Genomic DNA, 26,549 nt, shown 5'->3' on the forward strand with positions numbered 1-26,549 from the left:
GACTTTTTAGTATTAAGACTCCAAAGTGGATTGTCTCTACTCTCATTGATCCTAACCATAAAAAAGGCAAGGAGTAATATCTCATACTCCCTGACTTCCCAATCATCGAGGTTCCTCATGACCTCCAGATACCACTCCCCAAACCCCATAGTGTGATGTAGGCATCCTATATCAAGGCAACTTTATTGCGAGCAACAGTGTATATATGAGGATTTTTGTGAGGAGCCCCCCCCACCAATCCAATTGTCATACCATAGCCAGATCCTATTCCCTGAACCAATCCTCCATCTAATGCAACTGCTAAAATATCTTCTTCCCATGCATCTTTTTTTCCATAATCCATTACCCTGAGGTTTAGACGTCAACCTAGTGAACCAACCTCTTTCCTCAGTACCATGATTCTCCTCAATTACCCTCCACCAAAGAATACTATCTTCCTTCATACGAATCTCCATAGTCATTTCCCCTAAAGAGCCTATGAACCTCCATTATAGATCTCAAGCTAGCCACTAAGGTGAAAAGGATTCTCCTTAGAATTACCCCATAAAAATCTGAACTATATGGACTCTACTTTCTTAGCCACACTCACGGGAATTGTCATGAGAGAAACATAGTAAATTGCGACATTGGTATAATAAGCGTGACTCTCACTCTTAGATAGAAAGTTCAACTTCCAACCAGTCAAATGTCGTTCGAATCGAGCAATCACCGGATCTCAAGTAGAAACTTCCTTGTATTTAGCACCCAGAGGTAGTCCCAAACATTTAGTAGGCATATTAACACTCTCATATCCAAGTACATTAGTTACATTGTTAGCATCCCGCCCCTTCCTAGTCTCACCAACTCAGACTTGGCAAGATTAATGTTGAGGCACAATACTGCTTGGAAGCTTAACAAAATGCATCTAATATTTAGCAAGAATCTTTCATTCAGCTCATAGAAAAGCAATGTGTCATCCACAAAAAATAAATGAGTAATCTCCTCCACACGCTCCCCATCACCGACCTTTAATCCCACAAACATTCCAAGTTCACGGCCCTCAAAATCATTCTTTTGAGAGCCTCCATAACAATGATAAACAAAAATGAGGACAAGGGATCTTCTTGCCTAAGACCTATGATGGCCCTAAAGAAAGACAATAGCCCATTCACCATAACTGTAAAGGAGATCATAGAGATACAACATCTTATCCACTTTCACCATTTGTCCCAAAAACTCATCCTCATCAACATGTAATCCAGAAATTACTAATTCATATGGTCATAGGTTTTTTCCATGTCAAGTTTATAAAGACCCCCTCTAAACTCTCATGCTTCAGTTCATCCATAATCTCAGTCGCAATTAAGGTTGCATCTAACATCTACCTATCTCCCACGCATGTTGACACTCTCCAACCACTTTCTTCGTCACCTTAGTCATTCTTCTAGCTAAAACTTTAACAATAAGTTTATACATACTTCCCACAAAACTGATAGGTTTGAAATCCTTAATGCTTATTGTTCCTGCAATCTTTAGAATAAGAACCATAAAAGTAGAATTTAAACCTTTAATGAACTGTCCTGTTTTATGGAAATCATTAAAGAGTTCAACAATATCATCCTTTATAAAATGTCAAAACCTCTTAACTTGCCTTACCCTCCACATGTCATTCCACCAATCTCTAATTGTCTCTTGAATCCCCCACAACTTTAAGCCACTTATCCAAAAATCTAAAAGGAGAAGGCCCCCATTTTATCCCATCAGAATCCAGGCAGATTGTGAAATGATCAAAGATGGTGTTCTACAATAGTACAAATTTTATTTTTAACTTTTGATAAAGGTGAAAATAAAAGCTAAAAAAACAAACTAAAATATGGGTTGACCATAGTAGAAAATTAGTACTTTTAATAAGACATCACTAATTTATTAATTTGATATTTTTAAATAAAAATATAATATTTATTATTATCAATTCCATAGCTCTTATCGATTATTTGGTTTAAAAATTATCACTTAATAATACTAATCTGAAATTAGTAGTTATATTGAATAAAATAGATAATTAAATTAACATAGGTATTTTTAAATTAACTTATATTTTTAAAATATTTAAGAATAAATAGTTACTGTTATTGTTATGCAATTTTTATTATTTTAACATTTATTACTAATTTTATAATTTAATCAATCAAACAATATATCATATTTTAAATTGAAAATACCTTCTACAAAAAGCTTCAAATTTTTTTAAAGGAAAAAATCTTAATAAATATTATATTGATTTCACCTTCGGATGATTTTTGTTAAAAGTTATTTTCACAATACTTTGACCAACTTACAGCACAAGCATCAACTGGGCCAAACAAACCATTCCTATAAAGAGGTCAAAAAAGTAATCATGTCCCTAAGAAGCGTTTGGAGTAACAAACCAGTCTCTAAAGAGTCTAACATTTCTCCTCAACAATAACACTCAATATACAAGCAAAAATAGCTCCTGGCGGAGGACCGTTTTCTTCCTTCTTACAGAAACCATGAAGAAAAGAAGAGATAAAATCCTCAAGAGATGAGGAAGAGATCATTCTACAGAAGGGTCTATTTATTAACCTATAACCTACCTTTTTTTTACTAAATCGTGAAGACAAAGTAGTATATGTAGTCCACATGTCAGAACCTCAAAAGTGTTTTAGCATATCACTTATACAGAAGAGCGCATTAGTTGGCTAATGATGCATGAAGTAAAAGATGTTACAGGTGTTATGTTTGTCATCACGGTTGGTGGGCAATAACAACTGTGATAGTTTATTCACAAAGCTTTTGTTTACAAGAATGGAGTAAGCAAGAAATTAGATGGACATTTAATAAAACTAATATAAAGGTAATAACATCAGTTCAATCATGCTATGTTAGAAACATTGTGATGCAAAACAAGAAAATCCTAATTGGAACAATTTTAATATTAAGAAAAATCTATATGATCACTTTTTTACATAGAAAAAAAGAAGTAATTTTAGAAATAATGTGGAGAATAAGACATCTTCCTTAAAATGTCAAAGTGAGAAAACCGAAACAATCGAAAGAATAATGAGATGATGGAAACAGCTTATAGGATCAAAATAATCACATCCCAATTCCAATGAACATCTGAAATAGCTACATCAAAATAATTTTTTTCTGAAATAATAGCTAGATCAAAATAATTCCTGTGCGTTTTGGCCCATAAGATGCTCAAAAACATTAACCTTACCCACAGCTCATAAAATGATTACGAACAGTCACAAAAAATTCTTTAGTTCCTTACAAGCCATATAACACGATCCTCCAAATGGTGCCCCTTGCCTGAGAGTTTTCACTACCTTCCAAACCCCCTCCCCTGAATACATTGAGCCCAACAGACGTATCTTTTTAAAATTACACAAACAGCTAAATGTAAGTTAACACTCGAAGTGAACCATAAGCTTTATAAAAAAAATTGCATATAACAAAAAAACGTATATAAAAGAATTTAAGAAAGAGAATTTTAAATGGAGCAAATTAGCATACCTTATAGGCAGAAGCAAGTAAATTAGTTGCCTCTTGAATAACAAAACGAAGAGATTGCGTCTCTAATTTCAGTGCATTGAAAAGCCGAATAGCCATGTCAATCTTGTCTCTGAGATAACAAAAAATACCCCATTGATAAGGAGAGAAAATGAGCATGAAGACTAGCATGAGATACTAAAGTTAGATGAATACCTGAAAAGTTGAGGAAGACGCTGTGCAAGTAATCCAATTGCTTGGAAAGAAAAAGTTTTGGTCTCTCTCGCAATAATATCTGAGAAAATAAAGTAAACAAGATCAATCAGCTAGTATTTATCACCCTGATCAAATAGCAATGAAGAGAGGAACTTCAAGAATCTTATCCTAGGACCTGACTCTAAGTTTGAAAATCCATCAAGTAATTTCAGAACCCCATTAAGGATAACAGGTCCCATAAGCTTCAGTTGATCAATTGTTGCCTGCAAATAAAAAATAAAATACAGAACAAGTTAGATGATAGAAATATATAGATGTATTATTTCAATATAAATATATATAAATTCTTAAAATTTTCTTTGCCATGTATAATTTAAGAGAAAATTTGATTAAAAAAAAAAGATGACTATGAGATTCAGCTGTCTTGAAGCACATTGAACATACCCCCAGAGGAAAGAGCATTACTCAACCTGTGAGCTTGGAGCAAATCCTTAACACTTTTTTAGTAGAAAAAGAAGTATTATTAGGATGAGAAAGAAAGTATATACGTGGAGAATAAGAAATCCTCCTCCAAACTCCAACTAGAAGAATCGCAAAACCAAAAAGAAAACACAAACCACAAAAGACCAAGCAAAGGCGTAAAGACTCCAAATCCCAAGTCATTACAAGATATTATCACTTCCAAATTCCAAAACGACTTAGAACAAAATATTGTAGAAAATAAATATTAGATGGTTAGAATTGAAGGGTAGAATTGTATTTTTATTTTCTGAACAGGTGGAATTGTCCACCACCACCAGAATTTGTTATTTTTGTTGCTTCCGTTTTTCATTCTGTTTTGGGGACCACATCCTAAATTTTGGTGTGTCATCTTAGCTGTTGGGTGCTTATAAAAGGCACATCCCCGCCTCTGTGTAGAGGACGCAAGAAAGAAGAGAAGAATTTCTCATTTTCAATCTCACTTAAATTTGCTTCCATTAAATTCTTCATAGTATCAGAGCCAATCTGATCCAGAATTCTCCTTCCGTTTGCGTCAGACGATTCAATGGCCACGGATGACCAAATTCATCACCCAAAGCTATCTCGAGCATGTATCTTCCTAACTCCACCAACTCTGAAATGATGGAGCAGCACTCATCATTCATCATCAGCCATCGCATTAATGGTGATAATTACTTCCAATGGTCGACATCTGTTCGGCTATTCATCCGAGGGAAAGGGCGTGATGAATTTCTTACCAAGGAAAATCCAGAACCACATTCAGATGACCCACGAGCTCGTGCTTGAAAAATCAACAACAGCATGGTGATGTCCTGATTGCTAAGCTCCATGATTCCCGAAATCAACGAAAACTTTCTGTTGTACGAATCAAGCCACGAAGTCTGGGAAACTGCCAGTGAGCTATACTCCAGCCGCGAGAACACATCAGTAATTTTCGAAATCCAATCCACCATTCATGAGCTGCGGCAAGGTGAGCTCACTGTAACCCAGTTTTATAATTTGCTAACCCGCAACTGGCAGCAGCTCGATGTCTTCGAGGATCATCAATGGTGTTGCCCAGAAGCTGCAAAAAGGTACAGAGAGATTATAGAACAAAAGAGAATTTTCAGGTTCCTCATAGGGCTCAACAAAAGCCTGGATGAAGTGCGGGGCTGCATTTTGAGCACGAAACCACTTATGGGTATTCGTGAAGTCTTTTCTGAAGTTCGGCGAGAAGAGAGCAGAAAGAAGTTGATGCTAGGAGATCCTCAGTCGACTCAGCTGAGTGAAAATGCTTCAGCTCTCACTTCTCGCGTTGCCGATTCCCTTGGAAAGAAAGGGCACCCGTTCTGCGATTTTTGCAAAAAACCAAAACACTTCCATGAGAAATGCTGGAAGCTCCACGAAAAACCTAGAGAGAAGAAGTTCCCTGAAGAAGCTCACGGTAATTGGGCGACTTCGAAAGAGCCATCTGTGCAACCCAAGAGTGCTCCCTTCAGTCCATAGCAAATGGAGGCGTTGATGAAGTTGTTTTCGTCAAAAGTGGGCACTGCCTCTACTTCCGTGGCCCAAAAAGGTAATTACTCATTTGGTTTATCAGCATGGTATAATAAAAAACAAATTTGGATTGTGGATTCTGGAGCATCTGACCATATGACAGGAAATCAGCATTTGCTTGGTGATTACAACAAATGTAAGGAAGATTATTTGATTAAAATAGCTAATGGATCAAGCTCTAGAGTGGCAAGAATTGGCTCCTCAAAAATATCATCTTACTTGGCAGTCAAATTGGTGTTTTATGTGCCTAATTTGGATTGCAATTTACTGTCCATAAGTAAACTGTGTAAAGATATGAATTGCGTGGTGAAATTTGACAACCATACTTGTGTATTTCAAGACTTGGCTTCGAGGAAAACGATTAGCAATGCTATGATGGATTCAGGTCTCTACTATCTTGCGGTTGATTCATCTTCCTCAAGTGAACAAGCTTGTAATGTTGTATGTGTTAATTCAATTCCTATAATCGCTCAAACAATGATCAATTAGTTATGTTATGGCACTACCAATTACGCCACCCGAATTTTTTGTACTTAAAGCAAATGTTTCCTGTTTTATTCAAGAATAAAAATTTACTTTTGTTTCAATGTGAAGTATGTCAGTTTTTAAAACATACTCGCAATTCATTTCCTAGTAAACCATATAAACTCACACACTCGTTTGCACTAATCCACAATGATATTTGGGAATCTTCATGAATAAAAACTATTACTGGGAAAAAATGGTTTGTATCTTTCATTGATGATCACACTAGAATTACCTGGGTTTTCCTTATGAGAGAAAAGTTTAAAGTGAGCCAAATATTCCAGAGATTTAATACTATAATTCAAAATCAGTTTCACACTTCAATCCAAGTATTGAAAACCGATAATGCCTGTGACTACTTTGAATCCACCCTCAGGGAATACTTTAAAAAACAAGGTATCATCCACCAAAACTCTTGTGTTTATACCCCACAACAAAAATGGCATAGCCGAGAGGAAAAATAGGCACATTCTTGAAGTTGTCAAATCTCTTATGTTTACAGCCCATATTCTTAAATTTTTATGGGGTGAAGTCATCCTTACTGCTACCTATTTGATCAATCGAATGCCTTCTCGAGTACTAAAGTTGAAACTCCTTATAAAACCCTCCTTTAGAGATTTTCAGAATCTCATCTCTTAAACACTATCTCATTAAAATTATTTGACTGCACTGCCTATGTTCACATTCACACTCACTTCAAGGGAAAATTTAATCCAATGGCTCTTCAATGTGTATTTGTTGGTTATTTCTCAAGTCAAAAAGGATACAAATATTTTTTCCTAGGAACTCATCGTTTTTACAATACTATAGATGTAACATTATGTGAAAACCAACCATTTTATCCCACAACTAACATTCAGGGGGAGAATTTCACTCAAAAGTATCAGTTATGGGATATAAGTCCTCTACCATTCCATACCTTGATACCATCTCCTCAAAATACAAATATCCAGAAAACCACTGAAAAATCAGAATCCATCATAGATACTAATGACACATTACCTGCAAAAAGTAAGCTACGTGTCTACATAAGAAAAAACAAAACTCAAGATAGTAGAATTCCTAAATCAACTACGCAAAGTCATGAGTCAACTCCTGAACCAAGCACTCATAATACTACAGGTAATGAAATTACTGACCCGTTAGTTAATATTGAAATTAATGCTGAACTTCCTGTGACTTTGAGGAAGGGTGTTCGTTCTTGTACCTTGCATCCCATACAAGACTATTCGTCATATGGCAAATTATCTCCTACCTACAAAGCCCTTGTCAGTAAGCTTGATAACAACATGATCCCAAGAACTATTCATGAGGCACTTAAGTTTTCAGAATGGAAAGTCGCAACCCAAGAAGAGCTCGCAGCACTTGAGATGGGAAGTTTATGACCTACCTTCAGGGAAAAAGGCTGTAGGATGCAAATGGATCTTTACCACAAAATACAATCCTAATGGAATTATAAGCCGTCATAAAGCTCGCCTTGTTGCCAAGGGCTTCACTCAATCATATGGGATTAACTATCAGGAAACTTTTGCTCTAATTGCAAAACACAACACTATACGTGTCCTATTCTCCTTGGCCGCTAGCTTTGATTGGCCGTTTCATCAACTGGACGTAAAGAATGTCTTCCTTAATGGATATCTAGAAGAAGATATTTACATGAAAGTTCCCCCTGGGCTTAGCATCAGGCCTGGGAAAGTATGCAGATTAAAAAAGACTCTCTATGGTCTTAAGCAATCTCCAAGGATATGGTTTGAGAAATTCTCAAGGGCAGTGAAACAAATGGGATACACTCAGTGTCAGTCTGATCACACATTGTTTGCCAAAAATAAATAAACAGGGAAGAAATATAATCCTAATTGTATATGTTGATGACATTATCTTAACAGGTGATGATGACGAAAAAATCTTGGAACTTAAAAGATTTCTGGCAAAAGAATTCAAGATCAAAAGCCTTGAATTATTTCGATATTTTCTGGGAATGAAAGTAGCTCGATCTAAGAAAGGTATTTCTGTCTAACAACGCAAATATATCTTAGATCTTTTGAAAGAAACATGTATGTTTGGGTATAAACCTGCAGGAACACCAACGGAGTCCAATGTCAAACTCAGTCTCAAAAATGATAACAAACCTGTTGATTAAGAGAGGTACCAGAGACTTGTTGGAAAACTTATCTATCTTGCTCATACTAGACCTAACATCAGCTTTGCTGTAAGCACTGTAAGTCAATTTATGGCTGAACTAACTGAAAAACATATGAGTGTTGTTTACCGAATTCTAAGATACCTAAAGATAACTCTTGGTCAAGGATTATTCTTCTAGAAAACAATAAACCGGGACATTGAGATCTTCGCTGATGCAGATTGGGCAGAATCAGTGACAGATAGAAGATCAACAACTGGCTACTGTACATATGTGTGGGGCAACCTAGTCACTTGGCGAATTAAGAAACAGTTAGTTGTATCTAGGAGTAATGCTGAAGCTGAATTAAGGTCTCCTACTCATGGAATATGTGAAGGTATATGGCTGAAGAAGATTCTATCTGAACTAAGCTTTAACGTTCCTTATCCTATGAATGGTGTGATAATCAATCAACCATCAGTATGGCCAAAGACCCAGTGCATCATGACAGAACTAAACATGTGGAAATTGATCGTCACTTCATTAAAGAGAAGATAGAAGACAAGACCATTAATCTACAATATATTTCTACTGATCTTTAGACTCCAGACATCCTTACAAAAGCACTACCAACAGTAAAATTTGATAACTTTGTATCCAATTTAGCTTTACTTAATATACATGTACAACCTAGATTGAGGGGGAGTGTAGAAAATAAATATTAGATGGTTAGAATTAAAAGGTAGAATTGTATTTTCATTTTCTGGACAGGTGGAAAAGTCCACCACCACCAAAATTTGTTATTTTTGTTGCTTCCGTCTTTCATTCTATTTTGGGGACCACACCTTAAATTTTGATGTGTCATCTTGGTTGCTGGGTGCTTATAAAAGACACATCTCCGCCTCTGTATAGAGAAAGCAAGAAAGAAGAGAAGAATTTCTCATTCTCAATCTCACTCAAATTTGCTTCCAGTAAATTCTTTAAATATTAATATGAATATAACGTTTATGGGATAGGGACGTCAAAAGATTTGCACGTAAAAATTGATTGAAGAGTCCAAGAACCAGATTCTACGCTCAGGCCCAATCACCAAAATTGAGGAGCTGAATCAAAAAGCTTCATATCAACAGCTTTACAATCATTAAGATTTCAAAAGAAAAACATATTCCATAGATGATAACTATAGAGTAATCAGAAAATAGATGAAATAGGAATATTATGAGTACAGAAAAAATTACATATCCAAAGGACAAGTAGCCAAAGGGACATTTATCAATCTAATAACCCTCCTAGGAGGAAAAAAACAAAAAAAAAAGTAAAAAACGAAAAAAAAAACATCACCTACCATCAAAGCAAGAAGACGAAGAGAGGATGCAAAAACGCTAGAAATAGCTTTCCACGGAAAAGGTGCTCCTTTCCAACAATCAAAAGACTTAGAAATCCTATTTGCCACTAGGTCCCAAATAAGAAGCTTATTGAGGAGTACCCCCAAGAGGGACAACTAAATAAGTGATAAGCCCCTAAGAAATCACACTTGGCATCTCCCCTTTAACCATTTGACTCCCTATGTTAGTACCCATTAAACCACACTTTCTAAGGTTAATGCGGAAACCTGAAATACTCTGAAAAAATTGCAAAACAGTACGGAAATTGCAAAGTTTCTCATAACCACTTGAAAGGAAGAGGATCATATTCTTAGCAAAACAGAGGTAGGAAACCACCATCCTCATGCCCCACACGTGTGTTCTCCAGAAGAGCTATCTTTGTGCCACAAGACATGACTAAACACATTCACCACATTCGTGAAGAAAAGGTTGTTTGAATTCATGCAACCCATAAAACTAGGGATAGATTTTGTCAGGAGCCTGCCCTGATTTGAAGAAATAAAGGAAAAGGAGAGGAAAGAAAAGAACTGAAGAAACACCGCAAAGCTGCAAAGAAGAAATTCAATAATCATTCATATTCTTTCTTGATATAGAACCCATTTGAACACCACCTTTTTATAGCAAAAAAGTAACTAATTGAAACTAATCTCCAACTAAGTAAAACAACCTAACTAATTATTTGTAACAAATTCTAACCACTATTAGTTGGGGTCCGACAATACCCTCCCTATGAAAGTCCCCACAGATGTTCATCATCACACGAAAAAAGTCATTCTTTGATTGAAATTTTCATTATTCAATCATTCTTAAATTAAAATACTTAGGCTCTATTACTCTTGGAGAAGTAAAGCAATTGATTCCAGAGAAAACGACCATCCTCCACAACAAAAATTTTAATCTCAAGCTGATTTTCAGACCAATTTTTTTTTATGAACTTTTCACAAACACCTTATACGCAGCAACCTTAGTAAGTGGAATTTCAACCAGCCGACCTTTGCTCTCAACTTGTGTGTAGTCCACCACCACTTTTTTTCCTCCTTAGATCTCCAGCTATTCACCACTTTACCACAAGAATAACTAAATTCTTCTCCATCACTCCAATTTTTCTCAACTTTTTCATGATCCCAATCATCTCCATAATTTTTACCATGCAACTTGGGTGAAAAAACAAGTAGATTTAAATGGAGGTAGAAAAGGAACCTGAAGGGAAGCTTGATTAGATTTTGGTAAAACAGAAGGGGAAGATGGTTGTTGGTTTTCGTTTCTGAGAGTATACCCAGTCCAAAGAGAGATCGATTGCTCCTTGTGGTTTCCCTGACGTGGAGGAACTCCATCTATTTCTCTCGCTATACAGAACGTTAATAGAGTTGAATTTGACGGTAATCCAAAAGAATATGTACCATAACTCTCCATAGATGGTCTGTCCTAGCAAGGATGAAGAACAACCAACGGTCGCTGTCAGTGGATTCACGATCGGTGAAGCAGTAACAATTGAGCAATTTTGCTTCCCTTTTTTGCAAAAAGAAACCAGCTGCTCCCCGTCATAGTTCTCTTCAAAAGAAGAGATATAAGAACTCTTTATAGGTGAAGTTTTTCTAAGCGAGGTTGAATACAAACTAACGGTGGAGTATGTCGTCAGGGAACTCATGGTCAACCAAGCTGATGTCGCTGGAGGGGAAAAACAATAGCTCGCTCGCAACATCATTTTCATCTCCTCGATTTTGTGGTCCAGTCAACTTTTGATCTCTTGTAGAGCAGCTTCCTGCTCCAATCAAAACTCTATCCAGCTTCTGGAACCCACAAACAGCAAAGCTGATTCAGACGGAGGGAAAAAACTGCAGCTCCGTTTGTAACATCCTCTTCAGCTCCTCGATTTTGTGGTCCTGCCAATGTAGGCTCTCTTTCTGCTCCAACTGAAACTTTGTCCACGTATCACTTTGGGAGTTTGATTTTACGTTCATGACGACACTTTTTTTTGTCTTTTTTTTAATTTAAAAGGATTAGAGCAGTACGAAAAACAGAGGAAGGAGAAAAGAGAGAAGTAGTAGAAGTGAAGGAGAGTAGAAAGAATACTGAGAATCAATGGCTCAGATACCATTTGTCAGGAACCTGTCCTGATTTATGAAAAAATAAAGGATAAAGAAAAGTAGAAAGAAGAGAACAAAAAAGCTGCAGAGAGAAAAATTCAATATTCATTCATATTTTTCCGTGATACAAAATCCATTTGATTACCACCGTTTATAGCAGAAAAGTAACAAATTGAAACTAATCTCTAACTAATTAAAACAACCTAACTAATTATTTGTAACAACTTCTAACCACTATTAGTTGGGGCCTAAAAAATTTCAACCTGAAACCTGATCATATAGCCTCGTCCAGTACCACTTTGATACAGTTTTTTTTCAAATTCAAGTTCAGGTTGATTGGGTTTTTGAAGAGTGTAGGGTTGAGTCGAATACAGTTTGGGTGGTTTTAGATCGGGGGTTAATGATTATTAACATGATCATAAAGGTACGTTTTAAGAAGATATGGACAGCTAAAACATTAAACAAAGCGTTGTGTGGTTTTTGAATATTATGGAAGCTAAGACTTGGCAGTGCATTTGTGCAACTTGTCTAAAGCTTATAGCAAAGTCGGTGCTAACCACCTCCTGAGGGTGGCTGGATTTCTGGTGAAGGTCGACAAATTTGCTAGTGTTTTTTCTGAGTACTCTCCTACAACTTTTTTTCTATGTTTTCTATTACTTTTGAATTTTAGAGTTTTTTAGTTTAGGAATTTTATATCATAATGAAAAAATTTTGGGTCTAATAACAAATTAATGTCGCACAGTTGAATAGATTTTTAAAAAATAGAAAAAAGAAAACAAAAGATCCAATACATAATCATGGAGATTAGCAACAATCATAATCACAAGATTGCCACTACTATTGCAACAGGTTGTAGATGCTCTGTTAAAAAGAGAGTATCAGTGGGGTTTAATCACCTTAACAGAACAAACAATTATAACCACATAAAAATAACATGTCTGTCCTAGAATCTTCATGTTCTGCATCAACTTATCATCCTATTGTATATTTCAGCAATGTAAACTATGAAAAGAAAAATCCAAGACAGAAGAGCACAGAAGATGCAGAGTTCTCACATGTTTAAATACCCAGACAGTAAATTCCATGCCCAACTGCTTCAACCTTGAGGTGCTACCACTTCCTATCAGGTTCAAAAATTAAGAAAATAAGAAATTGAATAAAAAAAAAATGAAGCTAGAAAACAAATACATAGTTTTCAATAATATTCTTTAAAAGAACAGGAAGTCTATTGCTATGCCATTTAGATATAAGGATTGATAATTAAAAAACAGCATCACAATCCCACTGGACTATAAAGACAATCTACAAATCCACCCAGCAAATATCCTTCTCTTGTAAAAGAAGAAATGATATTAGAAGGGAGGAAACAGTTATAATGTAAAGGCTAATATGCTACCCTCCAGGAGGTGGAAAAACCCAAAAACAAAGTAGACTATTAGTACAAAATAACAACTGAATCCTTTTGTAATGCCGCTAAAGACTTCCCCCTGAAGAAACCTTGTGACTTTAACCCAAAGGGAAGCGGAAGAAGAAAAGGAATATTCCCCCAAATATTTATTTATTTTTACAGTCTTCAAACTTTGAAGCACCACCCAACTTACCAACAGAAGCTGACCACTCATTAAGGTCTAAGATTGTAAGTCTGCCTGGCAGGGACAACAAGTTTAGTAGAAATTATTTTTCAAATTTATCTAACTGATCACCCATTTGTTACATGTAACTAGTACAATTGAACAAGACTTATCCTGTCTCACAAAAAAAAAGGTTATTCAGAAGAAGAAAAAAATCATTAAAATAGTATGTTTTGTACCATATATGCAGCCAAAAATGCACTGCAGAGTTGATGGAAAACTATTTGCTGCAGTGATAGACCGACAGAAAACAGACATCAGTTTTGCTTTCAATGCATTATTCACGGGAGTAACTGTAGATTCTGGAGGAAGATTTTCAGCTGCAGAAGAACCTGCAAAATTTGTTACTTTGTTAACATGTCATTATAAGTTCATCAAGGAGACATGAGGAAACTTGAATCCATTAAGGAGAAATTGAAAGTTCAGAATAAGGAAGTCTCTGTTAATATTAGGATCAAATGTCAGATCTGCTTAATGAGCAGAGTCTTTTAGATAGATTTGATTACGAGTATGGTCTCTAAGAGTACCAAATTGAGAGAGTAAATTCGATATACAAACATTTTGAGGAGACTACGGTTAAGGAGAATATTAGTTGGATATAAAAATTTGTGGTTTAAGTGAGAGATGGCTTCAGATTTCTATTTTGGGAGGAGCAATTGATGGGGCGACCGTCCTTTAGCTAACCAATTTGTCCGACCGTTTAATGCCTTCTCATGCCATAATGCACCTATCACTCAGTTTTTATGCCAAATTGATGGAATTGTAACCTGAACTTTCCATTTTTCCCGTAACCTAAATGATAGAGAGACAGATGAGGTGCTCACTGAGATTGTTAGAAACTTTGCAAATTTCGCAACAACCGAATGGTAGGCTATGGACTTTAGAATCCCCAGGCACATAACTTGCAAATATTTCTTTGATCATATTACCCAATACACCAACTGTTATCATAAACCCTTTAACCGAGGCATACTTGCAACCTAAAGTTCCTTCTGAGGTGAAGGTGTTTACGGAGGCTGCAGTTCTAAATCACACAATATTAATTAGTTCTTGCAGATTCGTAGACTCTTACTCCTAAAAAAGACAGGTCCATTAAGGTGTCAGATTTTTGTCCTATTAGTCTCATGAGCAGTGTTTATAAAATTATTAATAATGTCCTGTCCTTGGGTTTCTGTGACACAGAAAAAATGAGAAGGTCTCGTTCTTGAGTTGGATTAGAAAAAGCAGAGAAGACTTTCTCATCCTTGGGTGAGGGGAGAAGACTTCAACATGGTTTTGGTTCAACCATGGGCAGTCAAACACCTGTTCTAGGGAATTCTTTTACTGGATAGCAGAGCCAAGTTGGATGATGTACCCATATTGTGTATTCAATGGACTCGACCTAACATAAGAGGGTGGGTGACATTCTCTAGTACCCAACAGATTTTTGGTCTCCTGCTTCCAGGAGATGTTCCCTAGTACAAATCAGAATCAATTGCCCAGGGTTATATTATGCTCCAAAACATTCAACACATACGAAAAACTCAGCTGAAAGTATCTCCAGTTAATGGACTACTTTATAATGTGGTGGTCATAAGAGGAACGAAGAATAAGTATTTATAGGTTCCTTTTTATGGGGCTTTAGATCCTTTCATCCAAACATTAAAAGTAATTTATTTGAAATCCATCCTCTCCATAACTTAGATGATTTTCAGGGGTATTTTGACCGACTCTTTCAGAAACTTTTATTGTACATGGGCAACATCCACGGTGCCTTATGAGGAACATTCTTTTTTTTTGTCCTTTGAACTAACATTTAATTTGAAATTAAACAAGTTCATCATAAAAGAAATTAATAAAAATATTCTAACATGATAAATAAAAAGATTCACATACCATTGAAGAGTAAAAACAATCTGTTTATCAACTTTGAACTATCTAAATTTGTAATAGAAGTCTTCTTCTTTACAAGCTCCTCCCCTCTCTTGGCAACAGGTTCTTGACTTCAATGAATCAAATGTCAAAAGCAAGATCAGAGTCCACATCTCAAATTGATGAATGATATACCAAACCAATATTATAATAATAACAGACTGATATTCAAATAGTACAAGGAAAATTATAGGTACCTATCAACAGAAGCAGCCAAGTATAGAGGATAAACGAGTTCAGGAACCAGGTCCATAGCTTCAATAACATTCAAGATTCCTAACTGCTTAAACAAGATTTTAGTGATGTGCTAGGATCTTAGCATAGAAGACGAGGAGTCACGTGCAAGTGTCGCATTTGTTAATCTAGAGTGCTTGATGACAGTATGAAAATCCATTGAATAATCTCTAACAGCATGAGTTAACCAACCTTTCTCGTTAAAAGCACGTCAATTTTTAATGGAAGCTTCCCTGTAACACAGTTGGTCTGCATAATTGAAAGACCAGGTGGACATCCTCCGCTGAAATGAAAGCACGTCTTCTATAAATTTTTCAAGAACAATATTCCAAGACCATAATTTTCCAGGGATAATTTTCAAACCATTGATGTGGCGGTTGATACAAAAGTGTATGAAGCCAAAACTCAAGAAGCAGTTCAGTTTCCTGAGAACCATTCACTAATCTATACTTCGCAGCAACGTCATCATCAACTTGACTGGCATGGCATTCACCAATAACCTGAAATAAGACAATTGATCAAGACAAAAAGGCATTTAATATTAAAGAAAGATAAGAAATAGATAAAGCATAAATAGATGTTAAAAATTGATGGTCAAGACCCAAGATTCATCCATTTGTAGATACCTTACAAATTTTTCCGTATAAAAGATAATATAGAGATGCTAAATGGAACATGCATGTTCACCAAAGAAGACGGAAGAAAGGAATACAAAGAGCTCCTTTGTTTCAACAGGCCCACTATTTCCCTGACTTAAAAGTCACAAAGCAGAGATGGATGAAGCACATCAGGATTCTTTTTCCGCATAGCTATTATGTCTCAGTTTTGCGATCATGTTAATGGTTGACTAAGGCTAAAATATTGAACAAACCGAGCTGCTTGTTTCACAGATTTCTTCTCTTGTGATCTAGATAAATTAGGATTTACAGCTCTTTGGAGAAAATCCTACGATCTCTTAGAGTAAGGTACTCTAGAACTTTTTTAGGGAAATTCTTGGCTGCTTTGTTGAAACTGAGAGTGAAAGTAGAGGAGACGAAGATGTGTTCTTATATTCTTATGGACCGAAGATGTACCTATTTGGGGTCTGAACTCAAAGGATCTTTTCTCAATTAAGTTTTTTTTTTTTTTTTTTGAAATAAAAGTGTGGAGTTATATTGATTTTTTCTCAATGAAGTCATATAATGAGCATCTAACTAAAAAGAAGGAGCGTCATGTAATAAATTCCTACTGAAAAAGATTTGGAAAGTGAAGGCGACTCCTAGAGTGACTTTCTTCACATAGGAAGCAGTGTGGGAACGTGCCTTTACCTTGGACAAGTATCAAGAGGGCAAAAATTCTCGTAAATAGAATTCCTTTTATAGGAAAAGAAGTTTTATTAAGATAAGGAAGAAAGCATAACAAAGAGAATAGCATCTAAGTTATTCAAATGAAACAAAAGGAAATCAAAGCAAAAAATAGAAAAACAAAAGGAAAGCACCAAACAGAAAAGAAATCATGTGACTATAGCATCCCAGCTCCTATGAGGACAGTGAGGGAGATGCCAGAATATTTTCCATGACCCTTGACTCAAAGGGAAGCCAGAAAGGTGATCTTCCCCCGGATGAGGTTGTCCTACAAAGAACGGTTTTCAAATATTCTTGTGAATGGATGTTACTTGTGCATAGTGGTGCAGAAACATGTAATCACATCCTCTTTTGGTGTCCATTTAGGTGTGGAAAGGTATCCGACGTGAGAATGTGGAACGGTTTTCAAAACCTGACTCTAGTCTTTGGCATATAACTTATTGGAGTTGAGCTGAGTTATCACAGGCACAATGACATAGGAGATTTAGGTGTCAAAAGGTATCCAAAGTGAGAATCGCTCCATCAGGCTAATCCCCTTGGCTACTTTTCGGACTATTTGGAAAGAGATGAACAATAGAACTTTTGATGGCAGAGAATCTAAATTTGATATTCATGGTTACAAATTCTAAGCTTTTTTTACAATGAATTTTGTATTAGGGCGATGATGATCTTGGGGGACCTTAAAGATATTTTGTTAGAATTGTAAATATTTTTGTATACAGATTGCACCCTCCAATGCTACCTTTGAATATATCGAGTTTTTTCTTCTCAAAAAAAAAAAACTAATAAAATGCGAACAAATAGAAGATATTTGAAAAGATAAATATAATAATTTCAAAATCATTTCTTATAAATTTGCTCTCAGATGCTCTGTGGTGAATGAGCTGTGGTGCATGATTTATAACTTATTGGGTATTCATTGGGTCTATACGGGATCGGTGCTGGCTGAAGTCTGGGCTTGGAGAGGGATCCATTCGACAAAGAATATTATAAAGATTATCCCATTGACTATTTTTGGGTCTTTGGAAAGAGAAGAATTTAAGAGCCTTTGAGGGAGTAGAGGTAGATAGATATAAACTTAGAAATAGGTAGTTTAAATATTTTGCATTTTTTATATCGGAGCATGACATCATTAGAGATGAAGATTTTGGGAATGTCATCGATACCTTTACTTCACTGTAAATTCTTGTGTATATAGGTGGTGCTCCCTTTGGTGTCATTCTAATTTATACTAAACAAATTTGCTCTCATATTACAAAAGAAATTCTAATTCTGGACCTAAATACGGAATCTCAGATTACATAAGATGCTATATGGTTGTAAGACCTACAATTAGACAAATTAACAACAATCTTCTAAATATATAACATGAAGCACACCTTAGTGGCAATTCTCAAGATAATCTCTTGGTGTTGTTGAGGAAGCTTCGAAATGGTTGCCAGCAACATGGGTGCCATATTTTCCTTTTCCTATAAAAGAAGAAAGGATTAATTAGTAAATAAGATATGCAATTTTTACAAGGACAGCATTCTAAATTTCTGACGGAGATTAATAGACTGACCTTTATATTTACCCGTTCAAAGGCCATCTCAATATACACAATGCAAAAATTCCTAACCATGGGGGAAGCATTAGAATCAGTATATAGTTTCCATAAGTCTAGCAACGGCAAACAAATGTCAGCCTGGTGTTTCACTCTCTTGTTCACATGACTCAAGATCTCAAGAACCTGCCATTACAGGGTCACGAAATGGTAGAATGAACTGGGAGTTCAAAATTTCACAGAATTATCATTACACGATTAATATGTAGATGTTGAGATTAATGCAAGGTATTCAGCAAAGACAGATAATTAGCAAAATGTAAACTCGGAGAACAGTGACCATTTCCATACATGGCCTTCATCCTCTGAATCCTCGATTTATATAAGATACCAACACGAACTTCACAGTTAAAACTTCCAAATTCACAGATAAGTTCAGATACTATACTTCAAAGCACAAAGCATGAAACTACAGGAAGTCATGAATTCACAATACGCTGGACGAAAGTAAAATTTCAAATTCACAAGTCTTTAGCACACCACTGGATTCAGAAAACAACAAGAAAGTATTTACAGTTTACACTGCATCCAAGCTTACCATTACTTCATGCTACAAATAAGAATCGTCCCCCTGATCGTTGACTATGCACACATATATACACATACACACTAGTAAACAAACATAACGAAAAAAACAGATAGATAGACATAGAGAAAGGAGTATTACCTTGTTGCGGACGGAGGAGGAATTAGAAGAAAGAGAAGAAATGGTGAGAGGAAGGAGCTTGGAAAGCAAGGGTTCCAACTTGGAGTCATCGCAGAGAGCAAGTCTAGTTAGCATTCGATCGAGCAGTTCTTCTATCTCTGCATCAGATTTCTCTGCTAGTAAAGAGGATGTCGAAGATGACGATTCTGCCATTTCCTTCGCTGTTCCTTTTCTCGACTTCTCCTCCTTCGCTCGCTTCTGTAGTTGTCTTGCCTGAGAGGAAAAGAACCGAAGGGGCAGAACTGCTTTTATCTTGGAGTTGGAGGGGAAGAAAATTGAGAAGAATTTGGGTATTGAAATAAGAAATGATATTTTTTTAATATTAAATAAATTAAATTGGAGGAAAATGTAAAATTATTTGCTGATATAAATTAATTATTTGCTGATATAAATTAATGAATTGCTTAAAAATATATCGACGTAATTTAATTTTTAAATTAAAAATAATTTTAAACATTCTAAATAAATAAATAATATCATTGTCAAAATCTAAAGCCTATTAGATGTTTATATGATGTCAAAAATTCACATTCTATATATAAAAATATTTCCATTATATCTGTGTGATATTGTATATTAAGAATAAATTGAATTATTTTAAATAAATGATATTTTAAATAATAAAATTAAAAATGTAACACCCCAAATTATTATTATTTTTATTAATATTATTTTATTCTATTTTAATTTTTTTTGTAATTTTTAGATGAATATAATAATTTATTATGTAATAATATATATTTTTAATTTAGTTTAATTTAATTAAATATAAATAAAAATAATAATAATAATAATAAGGGATAAAAAAAATTTGGATTTAATTGAAAATAATTTTGGAAAAAAATATGTGAAATTTTGGATTCTGATGGTGTTTTTGAAAAGAAAATCGAAAATCGGGAGGTCAAAACGTAATTTAAAAAACTTGCGCCACGTCAGCAGCCCGGTCAGTAGTCCCGGCCAACCAGGACACGCCGTGTGGCAGAGACGCTGACGCGAGAGGCACGCGGAAGCGAGCCAAGCAGGTGATCCGCGTGCGTACGATCGGACGGTTGAAATCCGTTCCCGCGCGCACGGATGGCCCAGATTACATCGCGATAAACGGCCCAAATTCATTTCTTATTTACTCACGATTGGACGGGTTAGATTAAATCGCGATGGACGGCTCAAATTAAAAGTAGAAGGTTATAAATAATCTCATTCGCACCCAAACCCTAACCCTACACGCCAAAGCCTTTGCTGGAGAAGACAGCCCAGCCACCAGAGGAACCAACTGCCGCTACCCGTCGCCGTGCCAAAGCACTTTTCGGCCGCTAAACGAGGTAAAAATTCTCCCCTTTGCTCGGAATTCGATGCTGAACCCACATGTGGCCAAATCGAAGCCAAACCACCGGCCAATTGACCGAAAAACGCGGCTGAAGCCCAGTGGCGCCACCGCGGGTTTTCTCAGTTTTTGCCTCCGATGAGGTCCTTTCCGATTCCCGTTCGATGTAATTTTTCTACCATTGTGACCACCGTTCCTTCCTCTACAGGTTGACCGAAGCAAAACACCAAATCGCGACTTGAGCTGGAGGAGCCGCCGCACCAGAGAGCCCTGCTGCCGATAAATTTGGGATGACCCTCAGTGGGCCAAAAAAATACAGAAAATCGAGACTTACCGGCGACGGAGCTCTAGGGTGCGGCGGCTCATCCGGCGCGAGTCGCGATTTGACGTTTTGCTCCGGTCAATTGGCCAGTAGTTTGGCTCCAATTTGGCCACATGAGGGTTCAGCATCGAAATTCGAGCCAATGGAAGAAATTTTACCTCTTTTGGCGACCGAAAAGTGCTCCGGCACAGCAGCGGGTGGCGGTGGTCGGTTCCTCCGGTGGCTGGGCTGTCTTCTCCGGCGAGAGCTCTAACGGCTAGGGTTTGGGGTTGGGTGTGGATGAGATTATTTATAATATTCTCCTTTTAATCTGAGCCGTCTATCATGATTTAATCTAAACCGTCCGATCGCGATTAAATTAAAAATAAATTTGGGTCGTCCATCATGATGCGATCTGGGCCGTCCGTGCGTTATTTAATCTGGGTCGTCCGTGTAAACAGCCCCGGAAATTCATAATGGAATGTATATTAAAAATATCAAATGCGGAAACGAAGTCAAAAATTCGATTAACATCCCTTACACCAAAACCAAAAACGTGCTCACAAAATATAAAAAATCAAACTATCAAAAGGAGAAACTTGAAAGTAAAAGCTACGAATATGACTATGGAGTCTTTAGGCGTCCCCTTCGTCGTCGTCCTGCGGAACCGGCTCGGGAACGATGTCCTCTTGATCTGAAATGATTAAATAAGGAATGAGCTACACTAGCCCAGTAAGGACATCACGATATCTCACCGTCACGGAGGTAAAGGTGGGTAGAAAACACAAAAAGACCAATGGAGCATAATTTACAACAAATCCTTTTATTAATAATAAAACCTTTACCATTCACTTACCTCGATAGAATCCATAAAACAGTGTACGAAAGCAATAACATCATCATCATCATGAAATCATATATAAACTGTATAACATAATACTGATCAAGCTTTTCGTAATTCAATCGTTACACAACATATTTTCCTCATTTACCAGCCCACTAGTATCCATGGGGATCCATAGGGGTCCCGCTACCCGTTAACCCTTAACACTTGAAATCATTTTTCCAGGGCCGTCCCCATACCCCGTCCGGTATGGGCGCCAAAACACATAAGATCTCCATACCCCGTCCGGTATGGGAGACCACAATCCCGGTAGGGTTCCCTACGGACCCGGTCCGTCCACCATCTCCCAGGATATCTAGTCAGGCTGACCACATTATACAATTACCCATTTACATAATCTATCATTCTCTTTTCCCTCAGTCAGCATCATCAATCCACATACAAACAAGCAAAACAGTAATTTATGCCGAACAGACAATATACAGCATCAATATCCCAGTCATTCAATCCATAATCAATAAAACAGTACAATATGCACACGAAACTATAAAATAAAAACATCAAAACCTCATACTGCATTTAAAACTGTAAAACAGGTCAAATAACAGTTAACCGACAAACACACTAGACTCAGGCTCCATTAGCGACCTTAAGCAATTTCACACATTCGTTGATTCATGAAATACCATTTTATCATTTATTGAACTTTAAAACCGTGATAGGAAATAGGGTGAGGGGTCCTTACTCGTTTCGGAGTCCGAACACGGCTTCACAGTGCGCTTGCAGGCTGTCCCTAATTTTCCCTGAATTTTTTCCGGAGAACTGAAACGCACTACTGGTACCTGCACGTGTTCCAAAAAAATCCCAAATTAGGCCCAGGGCCCCTTTCGGCCAATATCGTAACTCCGGCACGGCGGCTCCGCCGTGCTCCGACGACGGCGCCGCCGCTTGCAGCGGCGGTTCGCCTCGGGTTGGCCGTTTTCGGCCGTTTCTGGCCAAATTCGGCCACACTCGCATTGGTTCCTGCGATAAAACAACCCTACGGACCTCGGGGGGCCGAAAAATTACGGAAAACCGAAGCTTACCGGCGGCGGTGCTCTCGGGTGCGGCGGCTCTCCGGTGAAGTTCGTGTTTTGGTGATTCGGCTCTGACCAACCTGTAGAGAAAAGAATGGTGATCACGGTGATATAAAAATTGCATTAAACGGAGACCGGGAAGGGCCTCATCGAAGGCAAAAATCGAGGAGGGGCGCGGCGGCGCCGCTGGCTTTCGATCGTGTTTTCCGGCCGTTTGGCCGGGATTTTGGCTCCGATTTGGCCACTGGAGAAATCAGCGTGGAAAAACGAGTCGGGAGTATGAAATTTACCTCGATCGGCGGTCGGAAATCCCTCCGGTGCGGCAGCGGGCGGCGACGGCCGGCTTCTGGTTCGTCTTCTCCGGCGAGGGCGGGCGGCTAGGGTTTGGGGTCTGGTGTGGGGGTCTTATTTATACCCTTTTGCCTTCTGATTTTCTTTTCAAAAACACCCCCTAATTCTGAATTTTCACCTATTTTTTCCAAAATTATTTTCAATTAAACTTCAAAAATAATTTTACCCATTTTTATCATTATTATTATTTTTATTTTCATTAAATTAAATTAAACTAAATTAAAATAATTACATTATTACTAAAATAAATAAATAAAAGAAAAATTAAAATAAAATAAAATTATAATTGTAGCACCCGGAAAGGAGGAGAAAAAAAAAAGGAAGCCACGTCAGCAGCCACGTCAGCAGGCCCGGTCAGCAGTCCCGGCCAACCGGGGCCTGCCACGTGGCAAGACCACGTCACTCCGAAGGGTAGCCACGTTGGCGATCCGCGTGGGTGAAATCCGACGGCCCAGATCAATCGCGCGATCGGACGGCCCAGATTCAATCAAAAACGAACGGCCCAGATTAAAACAAAATGGACGGCTGAGATCAAAAGGCAAGGGGTTATAAATAGAACCCCCACACCAGACCACAAACCCTAGCCGCCTGCCGCTCGCCGGAGAAGACGAACAAGAGGCCGACCGCCGCCACCCTCCGCCGCACCGGGGAAATTTCTGATCGCCGATCGAGGTAAATTTCATACCCCCGACTCGTTTTTCCACGCTGATTCCTCCTATGGCCAAATCGAAGCCGAAATCCCGGCCAAACGGCCGGAATACGCGGCCGAAGACCAGCGGCGCCGCCGCGCCCCCTCTCGGTTTTTGCCTCCGACAAGGCCCTTCCTGGCCTCCGTTCGATGCAATTTTTATATCACCGTGATCACCATTCTTTTCTCTACAGGTTGACCGGAGCCGAATCACTAAAACACGAACCTCGCCGGAGAGCCGCCGCACCCGAGAGCGCCGCCGCCGGTAAGCTCCGTTTTTCCGTAATTTTTTGGCCCCCCGAGGGCCCTAGGGTTGTTTTCTCACAAGGACCGATGCGAGTGTGGCCGAATTCGGCCGAAAACAGCCAACCCGAGGCGACTCGCCGTCGCTGGAGCACGCCGGAGTTGCGATTTGGGCCGAAAGAGGCCATGGGCCTAATTTGGGTTTTTTTTGGAACACGTGCAGGTACTGTTAGTGTGTTTCAGTTCCCCGGAAAAAATTTAGGGAAAATTAGGGACGGCCTGCAGGCGCACTGTGAATCGTATTCGGATCCCGAAAATAAGTAAGGACCCCTCACCCTATTTCCTATCACGGTATTAAAGTTCAAAATGATAAAACGGTATTTCTTGAATTAACGAATGTGTGAAATTGCTTAAGGTGGCTAATGGAGCCCGAGTCTAGTGTGATTGGTGATTTACTGTTATTTGGCCTGTTTACAGCTTTAAATGCAAAATGAGGTTTGATGTGTTCATTTTACAGATTTGTGTGCATATACTACGTTTTTATTAATCATGGGTTAAATGACTGAAAAACTGATACTGTATGTTGTCTGTTTGGCATGAATTACTGTTTTGCTTGTTTGTATGTGAATTGATGATGCTGACTAAGGAAAAGGAAAATGAAAGATTGTGTAGACTGATAATTGTATTATGGGGGTCAGCCTGACTAGATATCCTGGGAGATGGTGGACGGACCGGGTCCGTAGGAAACCCTACCGGGATTGTGGTCTCACATGCCGGACGGGGTATGGAGATCTTATGGTTTTGGCGCCCATACCGGACGGGGTATGGGGACGGCCCGTTTCACCCTCATACCGGACGGGGTATTGAGGTTTATGGTTTTGGCGCCCATACCGGACGGGGTATGGGGACGGCCCGTTTCACCCTCATACCGGACGGGGTATTGAGGTTCATGATTTTGGCGCCCATACCGGACGGGGTATGGGAACGGCCCTAAAAACTGATTATGAATATTAAAGGTTAACGGGTAGCGGAACCCCAATGGACCCCCACGGATACTAGTAGGCTGGTAAATGAGAAAAAGATATGTTGTACAATGATTGAATTACAAGAGGCGTGATAAGTGTTATGTTTTACAGCTTATATTATTTCATGATTATGATAATGTTATTGTTTTTCTTATATTGTTTTCATAAATTCCACCGAGGTAAGTGGATGGTAAAGGTTTTCATGTTAATAAACGAGTTTGTTGTAAATTATGCTCCATTGGTCTTTTTATGTTTTTCTACCCACCTTTACCTCCGTGACGGTGAGATATCGTGATGTTCTTACTGGGCTAGTGTAGCTCACTCCTTATTTAACCATTTCAGATCAGGAAGACATGGTTCCCGAGCCCGTTCCGCAGGAGGACGACGAAGGGGATGCCTAGAGACTCTGTAGTCATACTCATAGTTTTATTTTCGAGTTTCTCTCTTAGTTAGTTTAATCTTTTATATTTTAAGTACGTTTTTGGTTTTTCGTGTAAGGGATGTTAACTGAAATTTTGATCTCGCTTCCGCATTCGATATATTTAAATACTCATTTCATTTTAATATTTCCGGGGCCGTTACAATAATAATTCTAATAATAATAAAATTAGGGTGTTACACGACGTGGAGCGAGGAGAACTATTCAATGATTTTTCGTTTAGGCTGATTGCATGGACAAATCTGGATCGTCCATCGCGATTAATCTAATCCGTCCAAGCACGCCTTAAGAGGAACTGTATATGGGTCGTCCGTGCGCGCGGGATGTAATCTGGATCGTTGGATCACTAAGTACACAGATCATCCGCATGGTCTCCTTCATGGTGACGATATCAACGTGTTTGTCATGCGACGTGCTCTGGTTTGCGATACCTGCTGACTGAACCGTCTCACGTAGCCAAACTTCCCATTTTTGTGATTTTACCACATGTTTTCAAATTTTCTTTCAAAAACAACTCTTTTATTCTTAATTTCACCAATTTTTTTTAAAATTACTTTCAATTTCATCACTAATTCATTTTTTTTCAAAAAATTAATAAAATTTAAATTAAAATAAATATTTTAATTTTTTATATATATTTTGTAAATGAAAAAAATTATCTCGGGGCAAATTATGAGTACAGGTATTACATATATATACATTGTATATATTTTTGCATTTTAATTAATAATTTTTATTTATTTTCTTCATATATTTATTTTTTACCTCATAAAAAAAGTACATGTATGTTTTGATTTCATTTATGTAATATAAGTTTAACTCTTACTTAGTACAAGAAAATACATATTATATTTTACTAATATATATATATATTTGTATGTATAAAAAACATAACATACATAGTAATTAGGGATTATTGTCTCTTGTATAAATCACATAAATGTGAGGTATTTAAATAAATCACTCAAC

General features: G+C 37.5%; 1 protein-coding gene across 2 annotated transcripts in view; it reads right to left on the reverse strand.

Moving 5' to 3' along the window:
* LOC110816861 (ARM repeat superfamily protein) overlaps window positions 1-19,567 on the reverse strand; it is a 56,557-nt gene extending 36,990 nt beyond the window's left edge. For both annotated transcript variants that reach the window (XM_088219177.1, XM_088219178.1), the window contains exons 1-12: window positions 19,254-19,567; window positions 18,545-18,712; window positions 18,363-18,452; window positions 16,004-16,140; window positions 15,833-15,923; window positions 15,604-15,686; window positions 15,371-15,477; window positions 13,675-13,827; window positions 12,920-12,984; window positions 3,887-3,974; window positions 3,712-3,790; window positions 3,520-3,628 (exon numbers count right to left, since the gene is read on the reverse strand). In XM_088219177.1, the coding sequence (XP_088075303.1) occupies window positions 3,520-3,628; window positions 3,712-3,790; window positions 3,887-3,974; window positions 12,920-12,984; window positions 13,675-13,827; window positions 15,371-15,477; window positions 15,604-15,686; window positions 15,833-15,923; window positions 16,004-16,140; window positions 18,363-18,452; window positions 18,545-18,712; window positions 19,254-19,445 (1,362 nt within the window). In that variant the 5' untranslated portion in view covers window positions 19,446-19,567. The remainder of the gene's footprint in view (window positions 1-3,519; window positions 3,629-3,711; window positions 3,791-3,886; window positions 3,975-12,919; window positions 12,985-13,674; window positions 13,828-15,370; window positions 15,478-15,603; window positions 15,687-15,832; window positions 15,924-16,003; window positions 16,141-18,362; window positions 18,453-18,544; window positions 18,713-19,253) is intronic.
* Between the last annotated feature and the right edge of the window lie 6,982 nt (window positions 19,568-26,549).

This window comes from Carica papaya, chromosome 5 (genome assembly GCF_054855325.1).
Source record: "Carica papaya isolate Zhongbai chromosome 5, ASM5485532v1, whole genome shotgun sequence".
Classification (NCBI taxonomy): domain Eukaryota; kingdom Viridiplantae; phylum Streptophyta; class Magnoliopsida; order Brassicales; family Caricaceae; genus Carica; species Carica papaya.